The sequence below is a fragment of the Prinia subflava genome, chromosome 1 (assembly GCF_021018805.1).
Source record: "Prinia subflava isolate CZ2003 ecotype Zambia chromosome 1, Cam_Psub_1.2, whole genome shotgun sequence".
Taxonomy (NCBI): domain Eukaryota; kingdom Metazoa; phylum Chordata; class Aves; order Passeriformes; family Cisticolidae; genus Prinia; species Prinia subflava.
In genome coordinates this window covers 84938279-84950023 of record NC_086247.1, presented here as the reverse complement: position 1 = coordinate 84950023, position 11745 = coordinate 84938279, and the positions used below count along the sequence as shown (strand labels likewise).

At 36.5% G+C, this 11745-nt stretch overlaps 1 protein-coding gene across 1 annotated transcript in view; it reads right to left on the bottom strand.

Moving 5' to 3' along the window:
- Window positions 1–423: 423 nt before the first annotated feature.
- Window positions 424–11745, bottom strand: part of EXOC2 (exocyst complex component 2) — a 127705-nt gene continuing 116383 nt past the window's right edge. Inside the window, exons 24-28 of the mRNA XM_063401340.1 lie at window positions 11334–11389; window positions 8165–8287; window positions 5827–5888; window positions 3908–3967; window positions 424–2003 (exon numbers count right to left, since the gene is read on the bottom strand). Of these exons, the coding sequence (XP_063257410.1) occupies window positions 1910–2003; window positions 3908–3967; window positions 5827–5888; window positions 8165–8287; window positions 11334–11389 (395 nt within the window). The 3' untranslated portion in view covers window positions 424–1909. The remainder of the gene's footprint in view (window positions 2004–3907; window positions 3968–5826; window positions 5889–8164; window positions 8288–11333; window positions 11390–11745) is intronic.

Here is an 11745-nt window from a genome sequence, read left to right as displayed (position 1 = left end):
GCGTAATGCTCACTGACTCCTTAAAGTCAACGTGGATTTATTCAAATGCAGTGCTCCGACTTGACTGTGAACTTTCTTCATATCAGATGGAATCCAAGGAATATTTTGATCGCTTCCACATTATTCTCATTGCCGTCAATGTGATGTTCTGAAGTGTAAGTTACTTCAGAGAAGCACCTACACAAAAATCTGGCTTCAGGTTTTAAAGACAAGCAACAAAGCAACACGTTTAAAGACAAGCTGCAGTAAAAGAGTAAGAGAATGATCTTACAATAAAGATATGTCTGAATGTATGTTAAGACAATACAGACAACGGAATAGGCTTTCAATACTTAGAACATTTCTGTTTTGAATATAGAAATTGTAGACTGGCAAAATTCAAAGAAATCACATTTCTCAGAAAGTGAGGAATTCAGTAAGAGCTTATGAGCATATTTCTTAATATTTTATTATTCTGAAGTGAAATCTTTTACAGAACTGGATGACTATTTCAGTTAATACCAGCAGTTGAGACAATGACCACCATAGAATGGACAACACTTAACAAAATGACATTGCTCCAGATGCTTAATGATAACATATATTTGAAGTCTCACACTTCCATTCAACATGCTGCTACTACTTACACAGAACTTTTTAACAAGCAACTCAATGTGCATCAAACTTTCTCCAAAATTACATATTATAGGAATTGTACACTGCATTTTTAAAGCACATAATTGAACTGGCAAAAGAAATGAGCTAACATTAAGAAATTGTTTGAAAACTATGCACTATTCCTGAAACGATTTACTCAAAATGACTTTAATTACAGAAAGAATATATTATTACTGCATTATTTAATTCCAAGTCATGATATCAGTTATAAAATTAAATCCATTTGTTACCCACAAAACAATGGCAGCTAACCTGTTTTTCTCTCCTGAATCCCTATTTCCCCCCATACAAATCCAATAACTAGTGGTGAAAAGAGGAAAAGAGGATTGACTAACAAGAGGAAGACAGTGGTAGTAAGTCTGAAAAAGCAAGAAAATATAAGAAGAGTAAGCAGGAAGAGGCACAACAAATGACATATTGAGCTCCTTCTTACTACATGAGAAGCTATTAACTATTCTACTCTTTAACACCAAAGAATATTTTACTTGTACGTTTTTTCTACTAATCTTATAAACTCGGAGGGCTTTTCTGTTAATTGCCAATGAAAGCAGATCTTATTTCAGATATGGAGGTTACCATCAATACTCAAATTAGAAGGGGGGGAGAAACATGAGAGGCAGTAACATGTTTAATTAAAAATAAGTACGAAAATAAAAGCTCCCAAGAAATCAGACTTACAAACACCAAAACCGTAGATGAGCACAGAAAAAAGAAAGTTACCATTTTTAAATGCAAGAGAAGCAGTGTACTTAATACAGTATCTGGACATTTATTGGTCAGCTCTAGGGGGCAATGCTTATTACATACTTTTTGATGGTTTATAGAATTTGTGCCTTCCAATCTGTTGAGTATCACTCTACTAATTTCTACCTAGAAATTAAGATTAATACACTGAACAACATGAGTAATACTCAAATTTAAGCTGACATTTGCTAAAAATACATTGCAATGTATTTTTAGCAAGTGAAACTGAGACTGCAGAACAACAATGAATATTTCTTCACGAACAAGTGCATGTAAACAAAATTGACTTAATTCCCTCCACAGAGTGAAATACAGTAGACAGAAAACCATTTTATCAAAGTATGTAGGAACAAAAGTCTCAGCAGGACACCCCCTAACATTACTGAAAAAGTTGTCTCAATTTATTTTCCACTGGAATTATTTTTAGTTTTTTTAGGGTGCTCAAAGGAATTGAAGTAGTCCCCAAAAAATGCACGTTTAAGCACATTTATCTGCACTGTGTTGATGTCTATGTTTTCATCATGGCTGATGAAGAAGCTTGAAAACAGGTCAGCTGCAAGTGCATGCTGCTTTTGAATTTGTTCAGCAGCTCTTCTAGTAACCTGTAAAGGGAAAACAGTTACAACTTTAGGAGATTCTGAAAAGGGAACAATTACCGCAGGTTTTGATTATTCTGTCTGTGACTTGAGGTATACTGTCTGCTTTTCATGTGTAGCTGAATTGCAAATTTCAGTTCTCAGCCTTGTCTTTGGAAGGTATTTGTAGATTTCTCTTTAAGTATCACGACTGAAAGATCAGTGATAGTATGACTGTTCTAGCAGAAACATTATTTCACTCCAATCATATTGTTTTGTCTCTAATATTTAAACTGTGTATGAGTTCATTTGGGGACATAACAATAGTTAATTTACACTACAGGCTGTCAAGAAAGTAACTGGTGCAGTGGACACTGTTTATTATAACCCACAAACTACAGGTGTAGGAGAAATAGTGTTGATGGGCCTGTTGTAGAAAATATTGACCATAACAGTGGAGATGCATTAAGTTGTTTTACAGTCTTGGCTGGGTGTTTTATTTCTCCTTAATCTAGGGAATAACATGATTTCTGAACTTTCTGCCCTACTTCAAAACGAAGCCATATAGGGCAGACATGTATCACCTGAACTTTTTGGCCCGCTGCATTATTGAGCAGCCAGAAAAAAAAAACCAAACCCAGAAAAAAAAAATCACACTGTGTGTTAAAAAAACAAACTAGCCCAAGAATAGCAACTTCAAACAAAAAATCAGTATCTGCTTCCTCAGTGGGTCCTCTGGAAAACGATCACATCCACATGAATCATTTAGCATCCCAGTAGTGATTGTAAATGAACACACATAAACAGCTCTCAGAGCACCAACGTGTTCTTTTGCACAAACACGTGTAGATTACAACGCGCTGCCTGGAACAACGACAATCGCCATGTAGTGACCTGGGAAACAGAACAAGTTCTGCACTGTCTGGGGCCCAGAATGCTGAGGCAGATGTAATAATGATGCAGTTCTTGGTTCTCACTGTCTCATAAGGCTCAGATGCTTGTGACTAAGTGAAAAAAAACTTTACAGGTGTTTTGGAAAATTTGAGTTAAAAGATCTCTCCTTACTCAAAACTGATTTCTAACTTTAATAAAGCACAAGAGCTAAGTAAGATGAGGTATCTTGAGACTTGTGGCTAGCAAAGAGCAGGTTTGACTGCATAGACAGAGGACATCTGGAAGAAGGCACAGACCACAGACCATGAGCTGCACAGTCTCTTTATGTGTCTACAAAATATTCTAAATTCTGACTGCTAAGTGCAAACTGATTTGATGCAGGAAAGTACAATGAAACCAATCTCTAGTTCAAACCATCTATACTTAACACTACTCATTACAAATCTGTCCTAGTTTTACTCTTTATTGAACGGTGGCTGTAAAATAGACTATCAAATACCAGGCTGGATGTAGCAAAGGTTGTTGGAAAAGGAAGACCCCAAAATTCCTCCTTCTGATGTTAAGAAAGAGCCTCTTTTTAAAAGGAAACATGCCAGCTTTAGGAGTTCCCCATGTATCAACTTGCAAAAGCCTGAACTTTGTTCTTGGACTTTTTTTTTATTGCCACTAAATTCAGTAAAACAATACACTGGAACTCACAGGAACCTTAAAATTAACAAGGAACCCTACAATAGACTGATACTACAAGACAAGTACAAAGTTAAACTGAACTGATAAGACTAGGATGGGCAAGCAGGGTTTCTCACAAAGCCGTTGGCTCTTCTAGGGAATTTAACTGGCCATGAACAAGGCAAGGACTGAGCTTATTCTTGACTGTTTAAAAAGGCTTCTACTCTGTAATTCAGAAGGGCCAAATACAGTGAAAGTTAACCCTTTTATAACAAGTTTTCTTACAAGAGTAAAAAGCAAAAGAGGTTTTTGGAGCTTTTATAGCTCCAAAAACCATAAAAGGAAACAAGAGGGTGCATTGTACTCACTTTCTGTCAGTTCCACTTGAGAGCTGAGGCAAGGCTTCCAAAGCTTGCTTAAAGCTTGATCTGCAAGGAAAACAAAAATACTCATATTCTGCTAGTACAAGACTTGCCATTTACAGTTTCTCTCTATAAATCCTACGGAGGGATGCTATATTTTATCCTTTCTTTTTTTCAATAAATTGACAAAATATTTACCTGAGACTTGACATCCATATGCAAATTGAATGTAAAATAGTCATAGGGTCAAGCAGGTGTCTTGACACTCCTAATGTGATGGACATCATACATCAACAGGAAATGTTAAATCAGCAGCTTACTGAAGACTGTTACGTCCTACGTCCTAGACTGTTCAGAAATTAACAGGTAGTGGCCAGCCTGCCTTCTCTTCTGCCTAAAACTAAGTGACCATAGGTGTATGAAGAACAGATAAAACATTGATTTTGTCTCTCTGTGCTTCGTAGACAAGGCCACTGCATTCTGCCTTACAGAAGGGTGCCTACAAAGAGTACTACAGTGGGTTTGCATTGTGGTAACAAAGACACAGAATAATTTAGGTTGGGAGGGACTTCAGGTCCAACCTTGATCTGAAAGTAGGGCTGATTTCAAGGTTAGAAGATGTTTCTTTGGGCCATTATCCAGTCAAGTTTTGAGTTACTCCAAAGAAGGGGTTCCCACCCCACTCTGGGCAACAGATGTGGAACAGAAATGAGGGAACAATGCAGCACCTATCTACAGATAGGTAGAATCTTGTCAGCAAAAGATTAATATGGTGACTTGTGGTAACTACTACTAGTAACAAGTCCAGGGATGAAAAGACCCTATGAAGCTCCAGCTTTCAGGGTTCAGTGTGCTTTGCCCTATTACAGACAATATAATTTTATCTAACCTAAGCCAGTGCCAAGTAGTTTTCTTTTAGAGGCCTTTGTCAGACACTCAGAATAGGGAGGTGAGTACTCTGAACTGGAATGCAGTGACACCAGTGACACTACATATAACTCTATCAAGACACATTAAGACCTTACCATTTGGTAAGATGAGCAAATTGCCACCTGTAGGGACATGTAATGCCAATCTTAAAAGAAGTGAAGGTAATTTAAATAATTAATGAATCTGCCCATATCCAATCCTCACCATAATTCTCACCATAAAATAGAATTTAATTCTATTTAAAACCCATAATTTTTAAATAGAAATTTCAATCAATCAACTTTACTCAAAACTGCTGACAGCTACCACAGCCTGTTTTTACATGCCTTGGCTGCATCAACCACTGATGGTGCTAATACTTTTCCTTCTCCCTTTATATTAATGTGTGTGAGTGGCCCCCACACTATTTATCTTTGGTCTTGCCTCAGTGAGAAATGATAAATTGCTGAAAGCCTTTTGAAGGTGTTGATTCTAGGAGACAGTGGGAAGCTGAATTCCCTTTCCCTGATTAGGTGTGTGGAGAAGGAGCAGGGTATTATATAAGCCTATGGAGAGCCCTAATTCTCCATATCCCTATAAGGGGACCCTGCCAGTATCTGGATGTGTAGACTCATCTGTAGATGCATCTGGCAGGTTATTTGTTTTATGCTTTATAAGATTGCCATAAAAATCTAGATAAAACTCATCAAGATCTGCTTGTCTCTGGCTTCCGCATAATTATCTTCACCAGCTGTACTGCTGCTTGTAAGTTGTACAGTCTGGTTTTGGTGGCAAATATTTGTGTTTAAAAGTTCAAGTAAAAACAACAAAAAAGTAACTATTTTCTTTCAACTGGTAAAATCTTGCTAGGCATCTGTTTTTTTCTATATTTACACAGTAGATCACATATTCTATTTGAAGCAAAATTCCCTCATTCTAAATTTACATTATGTGTTTTTGCATGTTTACCAAGGATTCCATTACACTTCAAAAAGTGACATTACAGCACATCTTACTTGCTTTCAGGTGTTAGGTATATGGCCACGGTATCCCTCAATGCACAGATTTCAAGTTTTGCCTAAAGATAGAAACACAAATATTGAAACAATGAAACAATTGAAACAATTCCCTTCACCAAGTGTATACAAGTATTCCAAAGCTTCACCTTCTTGAGAGGCAAATACTACTGCACGCTGCCCCTGTGAGCATCCTTGGCTTTTAAGTTTATTTCCTGTATTCTTTGTTGCCATGATGCTCTGTCAGGAGACTGCTCAAAGGAACAATTTCATACTTTTGATTCAAGTCAAACTGTTTACATGGTCACTGTGTAGTAGTTAAAAACACTGGTTTGTCTCTTGGTAACAGTAATAAATCTTCAATTCTGTTTCACCTTTTCTGTACTGTGATAGAAAGATAGAAGGATGCAATCTTTTTTCTTCTTTTTTTAAATTGAAATACAGTGAGCTTAACTTCTCACAGCACTGCTCAGCCAGGGAGGAAGGAAACACAAAAGTACAAAAATCTGTCAATACACGTTTTATGCTTGGTTCTTCTGGTGAATTTATTTTTTTCCATCAGATGAGGAAGTAGAATGATTGTACTTTGTTTCTTTTGTGTCACCTGGGGCACAAGAGCTTGGGGATTTTACTCCTGCACTGTACGGTGGGCCCAGGTATTAATTTTCACTTAGGCAAACTGTGGAGGAGACTGAACTCAAAAACTAAACAAACTTCATAGACCATCCTTTGGTCTTTGAAAAGCAATCATTATCTTCACAACTTTTATATGAAATAGAAATATTCTGCAAGGGATCATTAAGTAATTTCATTCACAAATACAAAGTGAACTTCATAAAAATTTACATTCTGTTCTTTTAAGCATAAAGATGAAATTTAATCCAGTTAGACATTACAGTAACTGATCTGCATTTAGACACAACTAATGATATTACTCTTCCAAACCAAAACTTTTAACAATACAACACAGACAACTAATTCCACTTCTAAGGAAAGCCTTTAGCTTTTAGGTATCTCCCTCATCCCTCCTCTATGCAGGAAGCTAAAATTTATGCTTTTTTAGAGACAGAACTTTCTGGCACAAAATATAGCATAGCCACCCCAAATTTTATACTCACAAGAAATGCTTTTCTCAACACAGAATATTTTACCTCTTTTTGTATAGTGCTTCAAGCTCAAGAGTTGTGGACTTTCTGAAGTCCTATTTCTAAGATCCTGGAGGTTTTCTACATTTTAGGAGGTACCAGTACCCCATTCTCAAATACCACAACCTAAGTAAATCTGGTGGAAAGGCGAGCCCTGCAAAACTGTGGGTCCTGGGACCTGGGAATACAGAGTGAGGCTCGAATTAGAATTTTTTGTACAGCCTAACAAGGCTTGGGTGACTCTCACACTGCTGCTGTCTGTCAGACAGGATTTTCCATGTTCAGAGGAACAGAAAATGACCATGACTGACAAACTTACAGTATGGAGAGAAAAGCCTTTCAATTATGGGTTTAGGCAGCAAGTCCCTGCAGTGGGTTGTTTAATCAGACAAAAGGGATATTGGAGTAGCTTCGTTGTCATTCATGGATTTGGTTTAAATATGGAGTCAATCTTACTTGGCTGTGACCTTCCTATACTAATTCTCTGTCCAATGCCATTACTAGCAATAATTGGAAAATAAGGCTTACAACTGGATAATTATTTTCCCATCATAATGCAAGAATGATGTCATGTACAATGAAAATAGGGAGTTTGTTCTTTTTCTGTTACAGGCATAGCAATCTGACTCTAATGGATTTTTTTAAAAAAGGTGTTTTTCTTAGAGTCCTTTAAAGCTTACCCAATAGCAAGCACAACTACCACTCCAGCTGTAAATAAAGACAGCAAAGCTATTCTGTCCATATTACAACAACAAGGTATTGCAGAGAGTATAACAAACAAATGCCTAGTCCAGCAAAGTCTTACAAGGTCCTACTGAATACTGTTTTAGGGATTTTTTAACCTCAAAATATCAATACACTGTTTTTTTTTCTTTTAAAGTGATTTTTTATGTCAGGACAGAGTATTTGACAACATTTCAAAGAGATACAATTACGATGCTTCTTATCTCATAGGATACAAGTAGCCTTTTAATGCTGTCTAACACAAATATAACCCAAAAATATAATCAAACCCAAGAACCAGTATCCCAAAGGATATTCATCCATAAATCTGAAATAGGTTGTAAACTAGTAATTTTTATCTCCTTGCGTTCACTGCTACAATAAATCAAACAAATATCCAGATTATACCTCTGTCTGTTATTCTCTGTTTTCTAGATTCAGATGTTTGACAGTACAAAGTATTCAGGTACCTGTAAAGCTCCATTTTTGCTGAAGGATGAAACACACTGCATCAGTCGACTCAGTTCTTCAGAGACTGCTTCTACAACCCTCGACATTACTCGAGGAACCAAGTCTTTGGAAATGGTAAACACCTAAGTTTTATGAAAGAAGAACCATGAGCACAACACCTGCATTAACAGAAATATTTTCAATACTAACATTTCAATAAAAAACATAAATCTTTTTGCCTGAAAGGTCTCCTTCATTTTTATCAATGTACAAAAAATTCAAAAGAAACCAGAATACGAAGGATATCTTTTGATGTTTGCCCTTCACTTCAACCAATCCCCTCTGTTAATAGCAAATTTGGCTATGTGATTTGTGATAACCCTCTTGCTATACCAAAAGGCAGCCAAACTCCCAAATTTGTGCTTTTGGCTGATGGATGCAGGTAGTCAGGTGGCTGTAGATAGACCATTGTCTTGTAGATAGCACCTTGAATTCAGAATTGTGTGTCTGACTGACACAGTTACACATTCAGCCACTTTTCACCCATATATTTTGCTGTTTCTTCTAGACCCCTTTATATTTGACCATTGTTGACTGGCTAGTGTCATTATACCCTTTGGCAGAGATAAACATTTGACTGTCTGTGTGAGTATGAGGGTGTCAATGGACTTTTGTTTAGACTCTGCCACTGCTGCCATTTATTAGTTACCTGGAAAAAAAATTAAACCTTACTGGTTTTCCCAAGCATCAAGACCATCTTTCTAACCACTTATCTGTGTAACTGTTAAAAGTTACATTCAGTAAAAGTTAAAAGGCACATTCAGAATAGTAACTGCAATACAAAATTATTAAATCTATGCTTGAAGCAAAGTATGAAGAGACCAATCTTCCTTAAAGGGAGCTTTACAGAACTGAGAAATTGTTGGGGATTTAAAAAAAACAGAAAGCATGATTTTTCTGTACAGAATTTGGGAAAATGCAGGCCAAGAGGCTGGAATATAGGAGAAGTGAGATTATAGGTTTGACACACCAAACTTGTGTCAAACCTTGAAGGTGATGATGAAGCTTCATTAAACTGCACAGGGCTTGGACAGGAGATGCCACAAGAAGCTGGAATGGTGTATGTAAGCTGAAGTATGTGACTGGAGTGGTACAAGAAGGAAAATGAAATGTATAAAGTTTTGAAACACTTCCCCAGTTTCTGCTTTGAAATAGTCTAAAGAATTCAGTAGTGAATTGGTTTGCTGGAATACCTTTGCTTTTACGCAAAGTTTAGATGCCATGTCTGACAAGGAAATTTAGTACCTGATAGAAGATATAATACATATGTGTAAAAATAAACAAGAGAAAAAACCAAAGAAAGATTCTACAGAGTTTTCAGTGATTTAAATAAAGAATTGTGTAGCAGGAATCCCAGGAGGCAGGTCTGCACCACAGGCCAAGTACCCTGACCCCATAAATGTCAGCTTCCAGCTGTTAACAGTGCTGGAAAAGGGTTCTCTTACTCAGCACCAAACACTGCTGACCAATTCAACACACACATACCAGGAACACGCCCAAAGATGATCTACTAAAAAGAGAATATTTCTGCCGGCAAGGAGCACTCTTCAAGTTACTTTACAGAATCCAGGAAAAATAATTCTCAGCAAGGGTTAATCATCACAGATTTGCAATAAGAAGCCCTTATTTTGATTTCAGCTAAATTTGAATTCAAAGGTAGAGAAACAATTTTCTTTCCATTTCAATCTATCCTTGCTGCTCATCTGATGGTTAATTTTTACTGTTTCAAACTACAGAAACTTGCTGCCTTGCTAACTAAACTTAAGCTGTGACCCAGCTTAACAGAATTTCACCAGTGGAAATGGGAATTTTGTCTTGACACACATTCTCATATTTCTGTAGTATTTCACATCTAGAAATCTATGAGGCAATGCTATTTAGGCCAGAATCAGTATCAGTCTCAGTGAAGAGAGCACAGCAATGCACCTTCCTGCTGCAGCATTTTAACAAATATGCATGTTTACAAGCCTAGCTCAATAAGTCACAAATGCTTTTGATTTTTTTAAAGCAAAACCTCTAATTTCTGTTTTAATCAATTCCCACTACACTGGAAAACAATATTAAAAATTGATATCATGTTTGTGTATGTATTTAGTGTTTCTTATTCCCTCATTTGGAAGCATTTGGTAAAACCACAATGCTTCTGTGAAAGTGTTTCTGCTATAATTTAACACCAAAATTGTAGCAAAAAGAATGCAAGTCAAATTTGAATTTCCTGAAAATATTTTAATTTATATGAATCCTTGTATTTTAAGACGGAAAAAGATAAGTAAAAGCCTCGAGTGAATCTCAGTACATTTCCATCACAGGGAAAAGGGAGAGCAGCCATACTTGTGGTGTTTTGGAAGGTAAGAGTAATATTACTACTAATGCTTCTACCAGGAGCAACAGTAATTTACTAACACTCTTTTTGATTGCAAGGAGCGATTATGTAAAACAAAGGCTCTAACTTAAAGAACCTTTGAATATTCCTGCCTATAATCCCAAAAAGCTAAATAATTGCAGCCCCTCCAAGCTTATTATGTTATAAGCAATGTTTGAACATGCACTCCCCAGCCTAGGTAGCCATCACCTACTTAGGTATTTCAAGCAGTATTTATGCAGTACAAAGACTATAAAACTTTCTAGGTTTAGCTTTCGTATTTCCATTGTATGTGGAAGACTGATATATATTGGCTTTTCACTCTGAGTGGCATGTGTTCAACATGCTCAACCTTCTTTCAAGGTGAAACAGAAGTTAGTTTAGGTGTTAGTTAGTTTAGATGTTTTGGAAAAATAAAGATAATCGGAGAAAGAGAGCATCATAACTGGCAATATATCTATATATTATCTGCATGGAAAGGGGGAATTCCACTTTAGAATTTGGCTTTCTTCTTTATCAGATAATGGAGACAAAAAGGTGTAATGGAGTGTTAGAGAGGATAAACAGGAACTACTCATCTCCTTCTGCCCATAAAAAAAAAAGTTATCAGTTGCATAACAGGTTGGCTAAACCTAATCTAAAACACATCTATAATAAAGACACTTCAATAAAAGGGGAAAAATCCTGGTGAAAGCCAGGATTTACCAGGAAAAGTACACTGAAATCATATGAATATAAGCATGAAACGATCTGAAGTTTCTCCTCACCTCTGCATGCACAGCAATGATATTCACTAATGCTTCTTTCAAGTAGTTTCTGACACCTGAAACAAAAGAAACAAACGAGTTACTTTCATTCTGTTGTCTCAACACCACCATAATATTCTGCTGTTTAGTACTGTACTTTTTATTTTCATTTTTTAATACTACTTTTGCAATCAGAGGCAGAAAGAGAAAGTTCCACAGCCACACCACCAGTCTATTTCCTTTTTCAAATCAAATGGAGAAAGGCACATTTCCTTACAGCAGAAGGTTAAGAAAAGCCAGTAGGTTCCTGTTTTAGCATTCTTCTCTAGCAACATAATTTTATCAACTTTGCAATTTAATAAAAAACTAGTATTATTTAAAAATACATTCTGGATGTTTTGCTAGAATACACACACCACGGCAGAGAACATGC